This window comes from Mastigoproctus giganteus, chromosome 4, assembly GCF_048544385.1.
Source record: "Mastigoproctus giganteus isolate SK-2022 chromosome 4, ASM4854438v1, whole genome shotgun sequence".
NCBI lineage: Eukaryota > Metazoa > Arthropoda > Arachnida > Uropygi > Thelyphonidae > Mastigoproctus > Mastigoproctus giganteus.
The window spans coordinates 35660799-35683395 of record NC_143578.1 but is presented as its reverse complement, the minus strand read 5'-3'; the positions used below and the strand labels follow the sequence as shown (position 1 = coordinate 35683395).

General features: G+C 36.2%; 1 protein-coding gene across 2 annotated transcripts in view; it reads right to left on the bottom strand.

Moving 5' to 3' along the window:
• The window catches only part of mib1 (E3 ubiquitin-protein ligase mind bomb 1), a 501099-nt gene that overhangs the window by 35226 nt on the left and 443276 nt on the right, over positions 1-22597 (bottom strand). For both annotated transcript variants that reach the window (XM_090372633.1, XM_090372634.1), the window contains one exon: positions 11706-11784. In XM_090372633.1, coding sequence (XP_090228759.1) covers positions 11706-11784 — 79 coding nt within the window. The remainder of the gene's footprint in view (positions 1-11705; positions 11785-22597) is intronic.

Here is a 22597-nt window from a genome sequence, read left to right as displayed (position 1 = left end):
AGTGCATTAGAAAAGGTGTGACGCCTAAGCAGTGGAATAATGCAATCATAGTTTTGCTGCATAAGAAAGGAGATAAATCAGAAATTGGAAATTATAGACCAATTAGATTGTTATCCCACATCTACAAGTTGTTCACAAGGGTCATTACTAACAGATTAGAAAAATACTTGATGAGAATCAAACGAAAGAGCAAGCTGACTTTAGGACAGGATTCTCAACTATGGATCACCTTCACGTAATGTCACAGCTAATGGAGAAAGCAAATGAATATAAAACACCATTATGCCTGGCATTTGTGGATTATGAAAAGGCATTTGACTGCATACAGCATAAGGCAATGTTTCGGGCACTGGAAAGACAAGGCATAGATACCCCATATATTATGATTTTGAAGAAAATATATGAGAGTGCTACCTCCTTTATTAGACTAGACAAAGACAGTAGGAAATTTAAAATCGAGAAAGGAGTTCGACAAGGAGAAACAATATCTCTGAAGCTGTTTACTGCTGCCCTTGAGCAAGCTTTCAGAAGATTAGACTGGTTGCAGAAAGGAGTCAATGTGAACGGAGAGTACCTAAACCATTTACAATTTGCTGTTGTTATTTGGTTTTTTTTTTTTAGGAGCATTAGCAACTAAGGCCATATTGCTCCGGGATATGCGGTGGTCATTCCCTGAATGACCTTTCCGCATCCTCCGTATTTGGTGGTGACGGGCTCGAACCCCGGTCTAATCAAGAAGCGTGTGCTACGCACTGCTGCTCCTTCCCACCTGGCTACGGAGGCGCCTTTTACAATTTGCAGATGATATTGTGGTCATAAGCCACGATCCTAAAGAATTAGAGGAAAATCTTAATCAGTTATGCACAGTTAGTAAGGATTTTGGACTAAAGATGAATATGGCTAAAACAAAAGTAATGATGAACAAGTATGCCACAGAAAGGGAAATAATGATTGAAGGAGCAGTAATTGAAAAGGTGGAGTCATATACTTATCTGGGACAAGTTATTAGCTGTAATAATGATAAATGGCTGGAAGTCAAGAGAAGAATAAATTTTGGATGGATAGCATTGAGGAAATATAATCACATACTGAAGAGCAATATCACAAAAATAATGAACCAATGTATACTCCCCACCATGACTTATGGAAGTGAAACTTGGGCACTCACCAAAAGAATGGAAGAGAAGTTGAGAACTACACAGCGAAGAATGGAACAAATTATATTGGGAATCAGACTGTTAGATAAGAAGAGAAACACATGGATTAGGCAGCAAACTCAAGTAAAGGACATTCTTATCAAAACTAAAAAACTAAAATGGTCTTGGGCAGGACACATAGCTCGAAGACATGATGACAGATGGACTAAGAAAATAACAGAATGGTACCCAAGAGGAGCTAGAAGAAAACCTGGAAGACAAAGGCGGAGATGAATAGATGAAATTCATGAGTTTGTGGGTAGTAAATGGATGGCCAGTGCTCAAAACAGAAGGAACTGGAAAGTTGCTGGAGAGGTCTTCATCCTGCAGTGGATTGAAAATGGCTGATGATGATGATCTCAGTTTGCTGATTCTGACAGTAATTTTACAAAATTTAAACTTAATACTTATTACCATTTTGCATTTATTTTCTTTACAATCACCTAAGATTTAAACTCAGGCAGAACTGGTATGGGGCAACAGAAATGAGTAAGTATCAGACATTCTTTTAGTCTGACTATCGGTCTGCTCAAAGCCCCTGACGATGTAGCAGACCGATGACCAAGAATGTTATATTCACTATTCTAAATTCTATTATTAGCTTTCACCTTTAGAATATAGGCCATCCAGACTAAAGCTAGTTTTCTTTTACTAACTTGCTTGGTCCTTATATACCTAATTCCCTACAGATAGATACCATATAATAAAATTAACTAATATAATTTCATGCACGTATAATGCTGAATTGTCCATTGTACAATAACATTAACATTGCACTCTTTGACTTATTACAGTAAACTTTAGTACTAAATATCATTTTTTATAGTCCAGTAAGAACACAATATATATATATATATATACATATATTAGCATAATGAAATAGTTAAAAAAAAAAAAAAATTATTTGGAGATTTTCTGCTACAATTTTTAGTCTTACCTTTTCTTTTCCTTCCCTGTTGATTAATTATTGTTTAATTTATTATTTTTTGCTCAACAGTTTTGCCATGCAACTGGCATTAATTTTGAGGTGGTAGATGACTTTCATCAACCGGTGAAATACCACCACTTTGCTTATTGGAGGCTTGAAGTGGTGAAACCCATGTTTAGTCTCTAGAGCAGTTTCCGGCACCCCCCCCCCCCCCCATACTTCTCCTTCAACCCATGCACGGTACTAAGTATTATAGGTTTTTGATACCTTTCGTGTTTGGGGTTTTCATAAAAAAAAAAAAAAAAAAATCATTAATATCGGTTATACATCGGGCATCATATGGAGGAATGTGCATTTTTCTGCCTCTAATGATAGCTTCATATTTATTTATTTATTTTTAAAATTTTTATTTTTATTTTTTAACTATTTCATTATGCTAATATATGTAGATAAAATGGTAGTAGTGGGTTTGATGTGCTTATGCTGCTCCTGTACTATAATCTAAAATCTATAGTATTTTATTTTTTTGTCTATATAAGCTGGTTAAGCTTACATTGTCAGTGGTGTGTCTCTGTGCTAGAGTGCTAGTCTGTCTGTTTTATATTTTTATTTTTCGTTGCATAAGGACCACTGCTATTCAAATCCTCTGCATTGGCAGTTCGATTGGGGGATCGGGTGGCATCTGATCTTTAGATCGGTTCACCTTTGTGACGATTTGTCTAGCGATTCCCTAACCATTATTGGCCTTGTGGTTCTCTGTTGATATGGGGCATAATGGTCAGTCTATTTTTGTTATTTTGGTTTTATTTTATTTTATTGTAGTTAGTTTAGTCTCTATTTGTGATATTTCATCTAATTCAGAACTGGCACCTTACGAGGAGGGTGCCGCGAAATCCTTACGTAATTGGCTCTAAATTTTAAAATTGATTTATTATTTTGAATTGGATTTTCTAAATTTATTTGGAGATTTTCTGCTACAATTTTTAGTCTTACCTTTTCTTTTCCTTCCCTGTTGATTAATTATTGTTTAATTTATTATTTTTCGCTCAACAGTTTTGCCATGCTACTGGCATTAATTTTGATTTATATTTAAAAATCGTTAATATTAGTTATATATATTAATAAATTTTATTTGCACGACTGACAGGTACCTAATACAGTAAACTTTACCAAATATCATTTTTATATATCTTCAAACAGGCCTATGGGGCTGGGAATTTCCATACTATAATAATTAATGATAAACACCAGCCAAGAAATTGAACTGAAAATTTACTATAAAATAAAACAATATACAATGAAATGTGATGAAAATAAAAACACTGATTAAATTATAGTTACAATATAATTTAAAATATAGTTAAAAGCAGTAAAATTAGCTAAAAAAAACTGGGTTAAAAGCGATAAAACAATGAAACATTTCATTGTATATTGTTTTATTTTATAGTAAATTTTCAGTTCAATTTCTTGGCTGGTGTTTATCATTAATTATTATAGTATCATTTTTATAGACTTCAGTAAGAACACAAAATATATATACAGAGAGACAATCAAATCTAACAGGCAAAAAATTGAGTAGGGGTGCCACAAAATAAAATAAATTACTTAGGGGTGCCATTATTAAAAAAAGGTTGAAAACCACTGACCTAGGGTATCCTACCAATGATTTATCATACATTTGCTTGTAGAGACAGGGAGGGAGGGGAGGTCATAATCCCAGTGTATAAGACAATTTCTTACCACCACTTGGGATACAGTGTTCAAGTATGAAGACGGCACCTAAAAAAGACACTGATCTTCTTGAATGGGTCTAAAGGTAGGAAACATGCCTGATAAGATTGGTAAAAGGGCATGCATATGAGGAAAGACTGCAAATATGTGGGCTAGAGAGATTGGAAAACAGAAACCTTAGAGGAGACCTGACAAACACGTATAAGGCTCTTAAGGGTGAAAGTAAGAATGAGGGTGGAGAATTTTCACTCTTATAAATGATTCCAGAACTAGGGGCAATAAATTCAAATTATGGAGAAAAAGATTTTAAATGAATTGCAAGAAGTATTTTTTAGCCAGCAAGTTGTTAATTACTGGAATGAGTTGTCTCCATGTGGGCAGTTGAGGCTGACAGATTGGGGAAATTCAAAAGTTAGCTGGACAGACCCCTATGTGAGAAGGGAATAAAATAGGTAGTTCATTTTATTATTTATCTATTTTCATTTTTATTTATTTAATTAATTGTTTTATTTTATTATTATTTTTTTGGCCAGTGTTGCAAAGCCTAAGGCTTCCTTGCACTATATGACTTATACTAATAGCAAGCCTTGGCTGCCCTGTCCTTCTACAGTGAGAGATTTTAAGTCTAAATTATTCATCAGTCACCTTAGTCCTATACTAGCAGCTCATCCTTTTTTGTTCAATAACCATACAGTTAGCTCCCTAAAACAGATTACATAATGAGAAAGTGAGGAGTAGACATTTAGACAGTGGTTCAGGATTCCAGTTGGTTGTCAATAAGCTTAGTTTAGGAGATGCAGATGGGATAGGGATCTCTTCATGATTGGATAGCTTCAGACCCTTCTGCAACCCATAGTTAATATTTAATACTCCCTTATTCAATTTCATTGTGTATTAATTCTTTTTATATAAGTACTACTTGCTGAATTACTTGAGGCCAGTTGCAAGACTCACTATACGTGTTGTGATTCTACCCCACCATCTCGACAAACAGGTCTTGCACTCCCCTCCTCACTTTCTAGGTTACTGTATGTATTAATAGAATTTGCTTATAGCAGCTATTAAATTATATTTGTATGTATGTATGTATCGCTCCACCCCCAAAAAAACCTATTGCCTTGATAGCATCAGCAAGCAACTCTTTTATGTGAGCAGTGGAGAAATAAGACTGTAGGATAAAATTTTAAGTATGACATTTGACAAGGCTGATAAAATAAATTTTCTTTTGTCATGCCTGGGCAAAATACCAGACAATTTCACTGTGTCCTCACAGCTAAATCATTAATTATATTGAAAGATGCACTTAAGTGGACAAAGATAACATCTAGGGGTTGATGGACTTTTTAAAGTGAGATACGGATATACACTGTGCTGCCACTTTATTAGGTACACCCCTGCTGTGCACACAAATGGTTTGTCCCACAATGTTGCAAATCAAATGACCACAGTTGTGGATATAAATGCAGCAGAACAACCTTTCTAGCATCAGTTAAGTCTAGGGTATCAAACTGGTGGCCTGCGACAAAATTTTTGTGGCCCGCAATGCCCAAAAATAAAATGTTAAAGTAAACAATTAAAAAGTACCTATTTATAATTCTAGAATATAAGGATTAAAAAACCTCTGTAAAAAATAAATAAAATTAATCATTTTAATTTATAATAATTTTTAAAAAAAAACTGGATCGATGGAGGCTTGATTAGAAAGAACTAAAAATATAAATAGTAATTTCAAATGAATGAAAATTTAAATTATTATCTTTAAATAACATTATAACTTTTTAGTTTATTTCTTTAAAAATAAAAGAGTTATATTTTATTTTTTAAATATTTTTTAAATGGAGAAATCTTAATCTAAATTTCTTTTACATTTAAACTAATATTACATATTATAAAAAAGATACTTCATTTGTACTAGTTTCTTTGTCGGGATCTGTTGTGTTGTGTTTGCTATCTATAATTTAACAAATACCTAAGTAATCATTTTTTTAATTTTATAATTTTAATTTCAACTATAGAATTTATATAGGAAATGTCACTTTCAACACCAGTCAAGAAAATAAAAATTGATAACGAGGGAAGAAAATTCCAAGAAAAGTGGGAGATGAACTATTTTTGTATGGAAGTGAACAGTAAAATTACATGCTTAATTTGTAAGGAAAATATTAGTGTTGCTAAAGATTACAACATTAAGCAGCATTATAACTCTAATCATAAGGAACAATATTTGGGCTTCGAAGGAAAAATAAGAAAAAAAAAAAAAAATTAAAAACAAAGAAGAAAACACTTCATAGTCAACAAAAAGTATTTTCAAAATTCATGAAAACTAATGAATCAGTAATAAGAGAAAGTTATGAAATAAGCTATTTGTTAGCAAAACGTTCAAAATCGTTCACGGATGGTTCGTTAATTAAAGAATGTATGATAAAAGCAGCTGAAATCGTCTGTCCTGAAAAAGTGCAATCATTTCGCAATATTTCACTATCAAGAAATACAGTGGAAGAGAGAATTAGCAAAATGGCAGATAACATCAGTTCACAACTACAGGATATATCTACAGAAGTCTTGTTCTTTTCAATTGCGAATGATGAAAGTACAGATATACGAGATGTTGCTCAAGTTAATGTATTTTTTTGTGGTTGCGATAATAACATGAGGATCACCGAAGAATTGTTGGAAATTATCCTTCTTCTTGGAACTATGACTGGCAAAGATATTTTTGCTGCTGTGTGGAGCATTTTAGAAAAGTGTAAGCGTCCACTTGACAGACTTGTGTCTGTAACAACCGACGGTGCTAAATCAATGACAGGTGAAAATCGAGGATTTGTGTCAAAATTGATTAGAAAATTACAAGCGGAGTACCCAGATAAACTGAAAACCATGGCTGTCCACTGCCTTATTCATCAACAAGTTCTGTGTTTAAAAATTTTAAAAATGGACGATGTATTGAAAACAGTAACAAAAACAATCAACTTTATTCGAGCGAGGGCACTCAACCATCGGCAATTTATTTCTCTTCTTAAAGATTTAGAATCTGAGTTCGACGATCTTCCTTATTATACAGAAGTTAGATGGTTATCATGCCACAAAATTTTAAAGAGATTTTATATGCTTTTGGAGGAAATAACAGTTTTTCTTGAAATGAAAAATGAAAATGTATCAGTTATAAAATATCCTTTGTGGATTAAGGATTTGGCATTTTTAATTGATATTACAAGCCACCTCAATAATCTTAACATTTCATTGCAAGGTAAAAATAAGTTAATAACAAACACGTATGATGCAATAGCAAGTTTTGTACAAAAACTAACGTTGTTTAAAAATCATTTAAAAAAGACGTTTTGACCCATTTTCCTACTTGCGAGCAGTTAAAAACACAAAATCAAAATTGCACTTTATCACAATATTGTGACAAAATTGAGGAAATCAAAAACGAATTAATAAGCGTTTTAATGATTTTAAAGAGTTAGAAGATATGTTTTCTCTTTTTGTTGGACCTTTTTCATTTGAAATAGAAAAAGCTCCTACTTTGATTCAACTGGAATTATTGATTTCCAAAATGATTCATTTTTGAAAGACAAATGTCGAGAAGTAGGAATTCCAAAAATATATTCTTACTTAGGTGAAAGATACCCAGAAATTAAAGTTTGCTGTGCAAATTATGTGCTACTTTGGGAGTACATACTTATGTAAGCAATTATTTTCATGTATGAAATTAAATAAAACGGCGTATAGATTGAGATTGACATATAAACGTCTTTCCGACATACTGAAAATTGTATGTTCCCAGTCTTTGACTCCTAATGTTGAAAAACTAGTAGGGGGCAAACGCTGGCAGGTTTCTGGGAAAACAAATTAATTATTTTCATAAATATATTGAATATTTAATTTTTAAATAAAAATAATAATACAGGGTGATTCACTACCAGTGCGACAAACTTGCAGGAGGTGTAGGGGGCACAAAGACGAATCGGAATCACACAGCATTGCAGGGTCCGAAATGCCTTCGTCATGCAGTAGAGGATGTTGAACGGGAGGTCGCGTGAACAGCGATCCCGCTGGAAGTCAGCATTTGCGAACCGGTTCCCGAGGCAGTAGGATGGACGAGTATTCAAACGTTGAACTGGCCGACATGCACCTCGCGTATGGACCTGCGGACTGTAAGGGGCACGCCGCTCTGCGTGCTTGTACCAGGAACATTTCCCGCACAGGCATGCTCCTCATCATACAATTTTCGCACGTGTGCACAGAAGGTTACGTGAGACTGGTTGTTTCACGAGAGGTACCATGAATTGAAAGCGAACGACGAGGACGCCAGACAATGAGGAGAATGTCCTACGTCTTGCAGAAGGCAATCCGAGTACGAGTACTCGAGCGATAGCCCAACGATTGGGTATTTCCCAATCCATTGTATGGAGGATACTGTCAACAAACCAAATGAGTGTTCATACCATCTGCAACGCGTCCAATCATTGGAGCCTGCGGATTATCCACTCCGGAGGACTTTTGCTACTTGGTTTCTTCAACAGAAACGGTTTGCAAATGCTGACTTACAGCGGGATTGCTGTTCACGCAACCTCCCGTTCAACGTCCTCTACCGCATGACTAAGGCATTTCGGACCCTGCAATGCTATGTGATTCCGATTCGTCTTTGTGCCCCCTACACCTCCTGCAAGTTTGTCGCACTGGTAGTGAATCACCCTGTATAACAATTATATATACTAAAACCAAAGGAGTGCAAGGCAGCCAAAGTAACACACCTCTATTAGTTACAATTTATTAGGAAACGTTTCGGAAATTGTTATAGTTACAAAATCCATCTTCAGTCTTTGTAGCAATTTCCGAAACGTTTCCTAATAAACTGTAACTAATAGAGGTGTGTTACTTTGGCTGCCTTGCGCTCCTTTGGTTACCAGTTCGTCAATAGCCACTTTACTCCCATTTCTTCACTATACATACTAAATTCTAAATTATTTGTATTCTGTAGATCTAAATAAAAATTTAACTGTTAATTACATATGAGTTTTAATTATCCTGATTATGCTACTGAATCAATATATAATATTTAAGAAAATTTTATGTGGCCCACGAAAATCATACCATCACACAAAATGGCCCGCGACAGAAATGAGTTTGAGACATCTGAGTTAAGTGTACAAACTGTAGCAAGAATGGGGAAAAGGAATGATTTAATGGACTTCGAATGTGGCATGGAAGTAGATGCAAGACGTGCTGAAGAAAGCATTTCTGAAACGGCAGTTCTTTTGAACTTTTCACTCACCACAGTTTCAAGGGTGTATCGAGAATGGTGCAACGAACAGAAAACATACTCTCAACATCACTCCTGTGGAAGAAAATCACTTGTTGATGAGAGAGGTCAGAGGAGGATGGCTAGAATTGTGCAAGCAAACAGATGGGCCACAATGTCGCACATCATGTCAGAATACAACCTTGGTGTGCAAAACAAAATATCGCAACAGACCACTAGTTGCACTTTGTTGCAAATGGGCTACAACAGGCGACGGCCACATCGCATACCTTTGTTATCATTGAAGAACAAGAGAGCCACCTCCTGTGGGCACAGCAACACCAGCACTGGACTGAGGATTGGAAAACAGTTGCTTGGTCTGACGAGTCGAAGTTCTTGGTGCATCATGTTGATGGAAGGCTCAGACTTTGGCAAAAACGACAAGAATCCATGGACCCGTCATGTCTGACGGCTACTGTGCAAGATAGTGGGGGCAGTGTTATGGTGTGGGGAATGTTTTCTTGGCACACGTTGGGTCCATTGATACCTATAGATTCCCGTCTGAATGCCACATCATGCCTAAACATCGTTGCTGACCAAGTGCATCTGTTCATGTTGACAGTTTATCCTCAGTCAGATGGTTACTTCCAGCAGGATAATGCACCAGTGCACAAAGCCCGAATCACTATGGAATGGTTCCAGGAACATGACAATGACTTTTCTTTGCTGCAGTGGCCCGCTCAGTCCTCGGATCTCAACCCTATTAAACATCTTTGGAAAGAGCTGCTCGCTGCAGACCTACACCTCCGTCAAATCTCAAGAAACTGCGTGACACACTCATGTCTGCATGGTACTCCATTCTTGCACAAAGTTTTCAGCATCTTGTTCAATCCATGCCTAGATGAATTCAGGCTGTTTTGAAGGCTAAAGGAGGCTCAACACGCTACTAGGTAGGTGTACCTAATAAAGTGGCAGCACAGTATATATACAAGTTGTGGCAATAAAGTTCTCGGACTGGAGCAATGAAAAGAACACAAGGTGAAGGAGCTCAAAAATGGCTTTATTTTTATTCAAAGTAATCACCACCTGATTGAATGACTTTATTACACTGTTCTAAAAGTCCTGAGAAGAGTTAGCAAAGGCATCCAAAGAGATGATATTCAGTCTGGTGGTTAGGTTTTTCTTTATGTCCTCCACATCCTGAAATCTCTTTCCTTTGAGGGCAGTTTTGAAGAAGTCTGCTGGTGCTATATTGGGAGAACAAGGTGAATGGGTGACCTGTACAATGTAACGTTTTGTCAGAAATGTCTTCACAACAAGTGCAGAATGGGCAGGGGGATTGTCGTGCAAGAAGAACTGGCTGCCTTTCTCTTGAAATTGCAGCTTCACATGGAAAATGCACTTCAATAGCCTTTGAAGCACCTATATGTAGAAGAACACAGCACTGACTTCTCCCCCTCAGGTAAAAATTCCTTGTGAATCCTGTTTTCTGAAAAACATGATAGCATTGTCTTTATCCTGGACTTCTATAAATTAAAACTTTTGGGCCTTGTTGATGATATTGAAGTTCATTCACTGCATGTTCTGATGCTTTGTCTCCGAGTTTTAGCAAAACACACAACACTCATTTACAGTGACAACACAGTTGAGGAAATTAGGATTTTCTTGACAAGTCTGAAGTCATTGCATGGTTCTCATTGTTCTCTTCATTGTTCTGCTCATCCACGAGGCCTATGTGGCACAAATTTGTACAGACCTTCCTTTTATCTAAATCTTCATGCAGTATTTGACAAATCATCTCCTTATTCATATCCATCTCAACAGCCACCATTCTGAGGGACAAACCACAAGCTCTTGAATTTCTGCAGCTGTCCTCATTTCAAGCGGTTGATGGACATCCACTTCCTCAGTCATCATGGAAACGTAACTTGGAAACACTGGATAAAGATAGCAGCATGTATTAGAAAAATTTCAAGACAACTCGTACATCAACAGATATTGATGTACAAGTTGTTTTTTTTTCATTGTTTGAAGTGACCTTCAAAATGCAGAGCTACATACAAACTGCTGAATAGGTTAATGAAAACATTGGATGACTTCATGCAAATCAGCTACTGGAGAGAAAAGAAGGACTGCTAATTCTGTTCACTAAACCACCACTGAAAATGGCTGAAAAATATGAGGGGGAAAAATCAATCTGTGTGGGGATGAAGCCTCTTCTCAAACCTGCCTCCTCCCATTATCTTAGCATAATTTGCTATATATGCTCAAATTTTTTTAACATTATGGAAATGTTTAATGTTAGAGATTTTTTACTTTTTTAAAGCAGCATTTTTTGACTCATACAACTGCATTTATTACACGTGTCAATTTTTGTTTATGTAATGTCAATTTTAATTTATTAATTTTTCAGCTTAGTTTATTGCACCCTAACAATTATGGCAAAAGCATAAATTAAGCACTAAATGTCATTAACTATAAAATTTGCAGACAGCTCCTATAATGAAATTTAAGGGAGTTCCATGGAACAAACCACTGAGCTTAATATTTAAAAATGAAATAACAATAACTGGACATGAAATTTAAGATTCACATTAATACTTACCATCACAAGCACACATATGGCCACAAGGTTTAAACAATACAGAAGCTCGTTTATCTGAACATACAACACATTCTTCAATCTAAAGGAAATAATTCCAAATAATTAAAAAATAATAATTCAAAAAAATTCTCAAAAATAACTTGTGTGAAAAATATCTCAAAGTAAATGATGAACATTTTCAACATTTACTTTAAGAATTTTGTTCCATTCAATCTTTTTCTGGTCAACAGTCAATCCAGGCTCTCACCCACAACCAGTATAAAGGATAACAATTTCAAAATAAGAAAAACATATAAAAACATTAAAAAATATAAATATCAAAAATTAAAACAATAAGAAAAGTTCAAAAGAAACTTTTTAGAGTAAAGCTATTCGTATATGTAATGAAGGCTTAATTTATGTTATATTACTATTAGTAATAGTAGTGGCAAACATTGCAGAAGAAAGCTTATAAAGCATCAGCCAAAAAAAACCCTGGCCATCTCCTTCAATAGTTTGTCTAGTTCTTTTTTGAATTCATTCAAACTACCCACTTCCACAATAACAGATGGAAGTTTGTTCCAATTATCTGAAGTAATAATTGGAAGTTTATTCCAATTATTACTTCAGCCATCAGGTGGTTGAAGGAAAAATTCCACACATCTATTTTGTAACCATCCTTCCTCAATTTGAATTTATGCCATCTCATGTGTGCAATCTGTCCAAGAGAAAGGGTTCCATTAGCATTGAGCTTGCTCAATCCATTCAGAACCTTAAACACCTCAATCAGATCACTGCAGGTGTCTAGTCTCCAGATGCTTGCTGCAAATTGCAGAACTAAAGTCTTTTGTGGTGAGACCACCCTTTTGTTTCCTCAACTAACCTTTTGCCCTTCTCTGCACCTGTTCCAGCAATCTACATCCTTCCTAAAATTAGGCCTCCAGACCTATATACAGTACTCAAAATGCAGCTTAACCATTGTCTTGTACAATGAAATAATCATCTCCTAATCCCTGCTAGCAAAGTTTCTATATATGCATATACTAATACGTTCCACCTGAGTTTCTGGTGTTCCTAATCTATCAGAAACCTTAAGGACCCTGTACAGGTGTGTGTGCGTGTGTGCGTGCGTGTGTGCGTGTGTGTGTGTGTGTGTGTGTGTAACTATATAAATTAGAATAAGGATTAAAATAAAAATAAAATAATGCCAGCAGTACGGCAAGACCAGAGCGAAAAAGGAAATTAAACCTAAATTAATTCAAATCAAGCAGGGAGGGAAGAGAGGGATAACAAGAGTAAAAATATTGCAGCAGAAACTCTAAATTAATTTAGAAAATACAAATGTACGAATAATAATTCTTTGAAATTTAAAAAACCAATTAAATAGAAATTTAACGGTGCCCCCTCATCCATAGTTCATTTTTCGTTTATATAAACGGGTTAAGATTACATTTGTCAGTAGTGTGGCTTTGTACTGGAGTGCTCGTGTCTGTTCTATTTTTGATTTTCACTGCATCAGGACCACCGCTGTTCAATTCCTTGCAATGGCCGTTCGATCTGAGGATTGGTGTGGCGGACTGATCTTTGGATTGATTCTCTTTTGCGGCGATTTGTCTAGCATTCGAAATGCAGAGATTCCCTGACCATTATTGACCTTGTGGTCTTCTGTCGAGATGGGGAATAATGGTCAGTCTATTTTTTATTTTTGTTTATTTTTGTTCTATTGTAGTGGTTTATATCTCTGTTTGGTGATATTTCGCATAAATTTGGACCTGGTGCCCGTCAGAGGGGGCACTGTTAAATTTCTATTTAACTGGCTTTTAAATTTCAAAGAATTATTATTCATACATTTATATTTTCTAAATTAATTTAGAGTTTCTGCTGCAATATTTTTACTCTTGTTACCCCTCTTTTCCCTGCTTGATTTGAATTAATTTAGGTCTAATTTCCTTTTTCGCTCTGGTCTTGCCGTACTGCTGGCATTATTTTATTTTTATTTTAATCCTTATTCTAATTTATATAGTTATATTTCAAGCATCATGTAGAGGAATATGCTTTTTGCTGCTTCTGATGTATGCTGTACCCTCCTTTTTATTTTATGATATATTCCGTTTCCAACTATTTCAACATTATTTAAATATTTGTATAATTACACACACACACACACACACACACACACACACACACACACACATATATATATATATATATATATAAATAATAGCCCCACATACAAACTAGTATCCTACAACTACAATACTGCCATAAAGAAAATATTGGCCATGCATAAAAAGTTAAATTTAACCAACACAAACACCAAATTCCCCTATCTATACTGCATACCTAAATTCCACAAATCACCTATAGATTTCAGATTTATCACCTCATGTAGAGACAGTTACGCAAAAATCCCACGCCAAAAACCGTTACATATACTTAATGCCATATTCGGACATATAATTAACTCTAATATTATTCTCAACAATAGCCCTATATTAAACTACTTAAACACCAATAAAAATACCATAGAACATATAAATACATACGATTTCAAGAATATATTTACCAGTATCCCCCATAATAGTTTAAAAACTGTACTAAATGATTACTACCGTACATACAATATAAAAATATTTTACCATACAAACAACAATACTGGGACGACCTTATAAGCTCATGCATTTTCAATAACTACATCTTTAATGGTAATAACATATACAGACAACACATAGGCATAGCTATGGGTGCCTGTAGCTCCAGCCTCATAGCTAACCTATACCTTCACCACTTTGAATGCAATTTTAAAAATGACCTAATACTATACAGATATATAGACAATCTAATCGTGATCAATAGACCCAACTTCCTCACCGAAGCCGGTACTATATATCCTCCTGAATTAGTACTAGAATGCACCAATGCACACAGCTCCAAAAAAGCATCCTATTTAGACCTAGACTTACACATAGTAGACAACACACTACATATCAAACTATATGACAAACTTAACGATTTTCCTTTCAAATCTATAGACTTAACCAATTGGAACTCAAATATCTCCAAACGCATTCACAGTAACATCATAGTGGCCCAAAACATCAGAAGGATTAATATATGCAATAATAGACACACTTATCGATTTCAAATCCAAATTAATTAACAACAGATTCCCATACTACTTTATAACACGAAACCTATATAAAGCTATATTGATAGCTATCAACAAAAAACATAACAATAACCTTAACCCATATATTATTACAGATAAAGTTCTAGCAACAAGATAAACTTATACTGAGTGTTCGATATCACTGACTTGTTCACCTTCACAGGGCTTGTACATATGTATATACATTAAACCCCCGCGAATAGCGGGGGTTACGTTCCTGAGAAATGCCGCGAATACCGAAAACGTGAATACTGAGTTATGGCTCCCATAGTGATAAAGGGGTTCCGTTCCAAAGTATGAAATATATAAGAAAAACTAGTCTAAAATTTTGTCTATGTATGTATTATAGGTACCTTCATAATATGACTATGTACATAGACAGTACATAGTGAAATGCAAGCATATGGCATCGAAATGAAAATAAGAAACAGTTTAATATTAAATGTAATATTTATTAGAAATTTCAAACAAATCTTTCAAACTAGCGCCTTTGCTAGCTAAAAAACTTATCCCACCAGTGCTATCACCAGTTTCGCTAAATTGTTGATAAAGGAGTTTTGTCTTTTCACGAATAATGAGTGAACTTAACGGAATTTTATTTTGAGTTCGGTCTTCTATCCACAGATTTAAAGCTTTTCCATTTTTTCTAATTTAACATCACGAGTTACAGAGCAAATTTTTGAAGCAATTAGCGCGTTTTCACGGACACTATGGCAGATTTTTTCTTCCGATTTCTTGACTGATCGTACTGTTGACTCATTGATTTTATAATGTTTTGCCACTGAGAAGACACTTTCACCATTAGAAATTTTATCTAATAACTCAATTTTATTCGCCAACGTCATCACCTTCTTTGATAATTTCACATTCACATTTCTATTGTTATTCGTAGCCATATTTTTGTATGGGTTAGAAAGAACTTGTCCAAATAAAGTCACCTTCTTCCGTTAACACACTCGAAAAAGTCTGTTTTACACTGCAAAATGGTAGATTTATCAATTTTGTAAGCATATCAATTTATAAATTGATAAATTTATTCAATTTTAAAAGCATATAAATTAAAAACAAACGACAAAACCTTCCACAAGGATTAGCGAGAAACGTCCACGCTCGTGATTTTTTCACCCCTCTCCTCCCCCCCACTGAGTGCTGTTTTGACCGGGAAAGATAATTTTAGCCACGCCCATGTTTTTTTATGGCGGAAAATGTTCATAGCGCTTTAAAACTCACATTTTTTTTTGGGTTTCATTTTATGTCAAATCAGCGACCACGAATACGCGAAACCGCGAATACAGATACCGCAAATAGCGGGGGTTTACTGTAGTAGGCACTACCCATGGAGTAAGCCACATATAGCTTACACTCATTGAAAAAGTAGTACCTATATTTGCTCCATGGGTAGGAATAAATTTCTTTATATTGCTTTATATTCCTATTTGCTATATGCTCTATTCTCCATCAGAGAACCGTTTTTTGGTTTTGTTTCTGATTTTATTTCACTAACTCATGAACCCCGGGGGCGCCTACATCTACCAGCATCAGATAAATAATACACGTGCTCCACTTCTCGGTCTTTCTAACTTCACGTTCACCGGTGGTACGCATACTTACATATAATATATATATTTTTTTTCACTAGGAATTTGTCATATATATATATATCAACCATCTGGTCCTTTCCATCTATATTATGCTAATTCCTTACTATATCTTCAGCTTCCTATTTTCAGTTACAGTATATCTCCTACATCCTATACAATGTGATACTTATAACCATAAACTAGGATCCCTTTCTTTAAGGGATGGAAAGTTACGCTCCCGGTTTCTTCCCACGTACATTTGTATTCTTCCTTTTTCTATACTTTTAGCTATATACTATATAACCTTATGTTTTCATACCTCATGAACTATTAGAGCAATTCGAGGGGGATTGAGGTACTATTGCTATTCTTTAACCTATTTCTGTTCTCCTTTCTTTAGCCCATGCTGCCTATTTAACATAGATAATATAGATAAAAAATATATAAAAAAATATATATAAACAACAGTGGATGGAACTCTTGCTTTATTGTATTCTTTATGCTACTAAGCTATCTTAGCATTAGCATTAGCATTAGTAGAGGCATTTGATGCAAGAAAGCAAGCTTATGCAGCATCAGCCAAAAAAAAAAAAAAAAAACCCACTTCCACTTCACCCCTCTGTTCGTTCAAAATACCTGTCCAGCTGAGCCTTAAACTTATTTAGGCTATCAACCTCCACCACAAGGGATGGAAGTCTGTTCCACCAACCAACCACCCGCTGGCTAAAGGCAAATTTCCGCACGTCTATCCTACATCTGTCTTTCCTCAATTTGAATTTATGCCCTCTCAGGTGATTTTTCTGAGCTAGAGGAAGAATCCCATCAGCATTGAGCATGCTTAAACCATTCAAGGCTTTATACACCTCTATAAGATCACCTCGCTGGTGCCGAGTCTCCAGACACTGTAATTTGCAAACCTTAAGCCTTTCTTCGTAAGAGCACCCCTTTGTTCCATTCACTAATCTTGTTGCCCTTCTCTGTACTCGTTCCAGCAGCTCTACATCCTTCTTGAAATGAGGCCTCCAGACCTGTATACAGTACTCTAGGTGTGGCCTGACCATTGCCTTATACAATGGAATAATCACCTCCTTATCCCTGCTGGAAAAATTCCTGTATATCATTGACAATACTCCATGAGCTACTCTTGCAGCCCGTCTGCACTGCTCAGAGAACTTCATATCTGCCTGCACAACCACCCCCAAGTCCCTTTCATTCTCTACCGCTGTCAGTGTAGTACCACAGAGTTGATATGTTGCTCTGAGGTTGCTGTTTCCCATGTGTAGTACTTTACATTTGTCAATGTTAAACTTCGTTTGCCACCTCTCAGCCCATCTGCTCAACCTTTCCAGATCCTGTTGCAACAGCATAGCGTCAGTAGTGTCCTTAAAAACCCTGCCAACCTTTGTATTGTCTGCAAACTTGGACATTAAGCTTGATATACCATCATCAATATCATTTATAAATACAGAAAACAATAATGGACCCAACACTGAGCCCTGAGGGACTCCACTAATAACATTAGTCCACGATGAGCAGTGTCCATTGATTACCACTCTCTGTCTTCTCCCCCTCAATCACCCCTTTATCCATAGCAGCAATTTGCCTCCAATGTCACACTGCTCCAATTTGTGTAGCAGTCTTCCATGTGCAACAGTATCAAAAGCCTTTCTAAGATCCAAGTATATAATATCAAAGTTATTCCCTGCATCCAGTTCTTTTGTGACTGCATCATAGTATCCAATCAAGTTGGTCAGGCAAGACTTCCCCTTAACAAAACCATGCTGTGTCTGAGCTATAACTGAAGTCTTGTCTAAATGATCCTGCAGTGCTTCTTTAACCAGTGCCTCCATTAATTTTCCTGGAACAGAAGTTAAGCTCACAGGTCTATAATTACTTGTGTCAGCCTTTGATCCTCCTTTGTGAATTGGGGTCACATTTGCACATTTCCAGTCTATGGGTACCTCCCCTGAGTCCAAGGAAGCTCTCATAATTATGGCTAAGGGTTTGCTTACTTCCTTTGCTGCCTCCTTTAATATAACTGGATAGATCCCATCCACCCCGGGTGCCTTTCTTGTGTTTATCTTCAACAGTTTCTCCTCCACTTTACTCTCAGTTATTTCAAGATTCTGTAGCTTACTGCTAGAGTTGAATACACCTCTTCTGGCATTCCCCTTGATGAATAACTCCTCATGTGTGAATGTCGATGCAAAATATTCATTTAGTTTGTTAGCTACCTGAGCAGGATCATCAACAGTTGGCCCATCAATATCAAGTGGACCAATCTGATTCATCCCCTTCCTTCTAGAGTTTACATAAGTAAAGAACTCTTTGCTGTTTTTCTTTGCATCCCTTGCCAAGGATTTCTCGTAATCTGCCTTCGCCTGCCTAACCTCCTTTGTAACTTGGTTGCATATCAACTTGTATCTATCATAGGCTTCTGTGTCATGTGTTAATTTGTAAGTATCCCATGCATTTTTCTTCTCTGCCATATGCCTCATTAGTTCATCTGACATCCATTTTGGCCTAAACCTTGAACAATATTTCTTAGTTGGTATGTAAAGCCTAGTAGCTTCCAAGATAAGTTCTTTGAATGCTTCCCATTTTGAATTTGCTGTTGGTAACATCATCAGTTGGTCCCACTGTATAGAATTTAAATACTGTCTCAGTCCATCGTAGTCGCCTTTACGGAAGCAATAACTCTTCCCTTTACCCCTAACGGTAGTTACCTCTTTGAGTAAATCCCACTTCAGCACACTGTGATCACTGCCACCTAGTGGTTCATTTATCTGCAGATTCTTAATGCATGAAGAATCACTACTGATAATCAAATCAAGAGTATTACTCCCTCTAGTTGCCTCCCGAACATGCTGATGTAGAAAACAATCATCCAATAAATCCACAAAAGCCCTGCTAGTGTGTGAGTAACCAGCCCCCAAATTCCAGTCAGTATCTGGGAAATTAAAATCTCCCATTATAAGACTCTCTGATTTACTGGCCCACTCTATTTCCCTGTACAGTTCCTTATTATACTCATCAGAGTCATTAGGCCTATAGCACACTCCTACTCTCAATTTTGATCTCCCAATGCGTATGTCACACCAAACTGACTCAACACTGCACTGTCCAGCGATGTCGACTGGCTTCACTTCCTTGGTTTTTATGTGTTTCTTAACTAATAGCATAACCCCTCCCCCTTCCTATCCTGTCTATCCTTTCTGTAGACGTTGTACTCCCCAAATTGCAGTTCTGCATCCCTTATATCTGTGTGACACCACGTCTCTGATATCCCAACAATATCTGCCTTTGATGTTTTGAGCAATACCTCAAATTCATCAAATTTATTTACTAAACTCCTAGCATTGGTGTACACGCAAGTATACCTGCACCTGTTTCTATTCTTAGCTACCCTAACACAACCCATGTGTTTATTTGTACTGCAATGGCTCCCAGCAGTCTCTGAAATACCATGCATCTTGTTTTTCAGGCTTCTGCTCATTCTAATAGAAGTAGTGCAAGAATCTCTTTCACCTCTGCCAGTGGCTACTGTCAATCATTGGTCTTTGTCAAGCTAGCAGTTTTCCGACCCACCTAACACTGCCTCGATAGCATCAGCAAATATTCTTGCACCCTTTCTATTTAAGTGTATCCCATCCCTGTAGAAGCAATCTCTCCTGTTAACAAGTACAGTCCAGGCTGAAAAAAATTCTACCCCTTGAGCCTTGCACAATCTTTCCAGGGCCGAATTGATCGACAAGGCTCTCATCATATACTCCCTCCTATCGTGTCTGGGCAGAATTGCAGACACTTTCAAATTCGACCCTAATTCTCGGCTTTTGTTCAACAGTGACCTGTACTTGTTAAGTAATTCTGCCAGTCTCCTACTCTTAATATTATTAGTGCCAACGTGTACAACTATATCACCTTTTGTGCCCTTAAAAGATGATATTTGCTCTACAACGTCATCAACCTTTGCCCCTGGCAGACATACCCTGGTCCTGTTCTACCTATCTTTTTTACAAAGCATGTTCCCCGTTTCCCTGACAATAGAGTCACCAACAACTACTAGTTCCTTCGGGACCAGCGCATTCTGCCTTGGGAGTTGCCTCTGTGTCACGCGATGCCCAAGTGCAAGCTCTGGCGTTGATGTGGGCAGCTGAGAGCTTGATGGGCCCCTCAATTTAGTTTCTTCGAGGGCATCCACCCTGTCCTTCAAGCTCTCATATAGGCCCACAAGAACGCCGAGTTGTTGCCTGATATCGATACACTCCTTGCATCGCGCACACACAAAGACATTCCCCTTGGCAGTATCATGTCCCGTACCCGATTGCTCTGCAAACATCAAGCAAACAGTGCATTTTATAAGGCTGTGAGTCAGAGGACAACTGCCCCCCTCAGTTCTGCTCTGAGCCACAGCACTTCCATTAGCTTGAGCCTTTTGCTTTGCTGCATGATTCTATTAATTTATTAATTAATTATAATTAATTATGTTATGTTATTAATTATGTTAAATATAATTAATTATATTACGTTTGTAATCTAAGTCATTATATGTATTTATTTAAACGTACAATTTAACTGCTAACGAAGTTCAAGTAACGCTCGTATCACAAAGTACTATCGTATCACAAAGGCGGGAAAATTACGAACGGTAGCAGAGTTGAAACACGTGGAAACCCTTACCAATATTTTTATGCAATTACAAGGCCGAGTAAAGAATAAATACACCAAATTAATCAGAAAATCACAAAATAATGTTATACTACTAAATTTAAATCAAAAGTTTTAGAAAAACAATAATTTCAAATCAATAAATAAGAAAAATCCACTTAGCGGCTTTGAATATGATCGTCTCTAGTAGCCTCGTCAGCAGACGCTGACGGGCTAATAGTCATCTTGCCCGTAAACTACTAATCTAAATTTGCTTATTATCAGCTTTTGGCCCTTATATTATAATACTTCCAAATTACCTTACATAGTTTGGTACTATATTATTACCAATATTATTATTATTATTACACTATCCTACATTTATTCGGACCATATTATGCGGGCAGTTGACAACAGAAACAGATAGCTGCATTAATTATGGGCCGATATATTGAGAGGGTTAGCCCTCGATAAAGTCCCTTTCAATATATCTACCAATCCATAATTAACACATTTTATAATTTTGCCCTTTATATTTCAATTTATGTTTTTTAGTTCATTACATTTTATGTTACTACTATTACTACTTTTTATCTCATTTTGCTTTACTTTCACCTTATATTGTATATATAATGTACTTCTAGGTTTTGCCCCAGTGCCGGCCTTGGCCTTTGTACGTTACTTGGGCTGTTTTGACTTACAGGCCATTCTCAGACTACACCTTAACTTACTCAGCTTGTTACCTCATTTCTAATCCGATGTTTTTACACTACCAAATTCTACTATATCAACCTTTTAATATATCTAGAACATATCAAATTAATACAGACTGATGCAAAGCATAATCTTTCACAACGATGGCATTAATCTGTATTAATAACCTTAAGTTATCTGTGATTGTAAAATTTATAAATAATTTTTTGCCTAACATGGATATATATATATACACACACACACACTATATTGCCAAAAGTAACCAAACACTTGCATGTTTCATAGAACTTTTTATTGAAACAATATTTAATAATAAACTCTGTGACATTGAAATTGCAGCATCCAGAAGGAATGAGAAGCACATGCAAATCAGAAGGAGGATGAGTTGCACTGAGATATACAAATGATTAAAATATGGGACCAATTGTGCAGAGGCCTCAGCTGATATAAATAAGAACATAGAGATTGTGGAGTTCAAAGCAATGCATGTGTAATGCAGTTAACAGACCTCTCTCTCACAGAAACCAACTTAAAAATGCAAGGAGATTGTAAAGAATGCTGAGACGTCATGTTCAACATCAATATTAGCAACTCAGCATCTTCAACAGAGGGTAGATTATCTACCTTCGAGAGGCTGGATGACTGCTTTGTTGCGTAGCAGAACGTGTGGGCCATGACAATACCTAATTCAAAGAAGGCAGAGAATATGTAGCTCAGAGAAAACTGTATCAATTAACTTTAACTGCTCCTGGAAGGAAAAAAAAAAATTTTTTTTTTTTTAGTAAATTTAAATGGAAATGGAA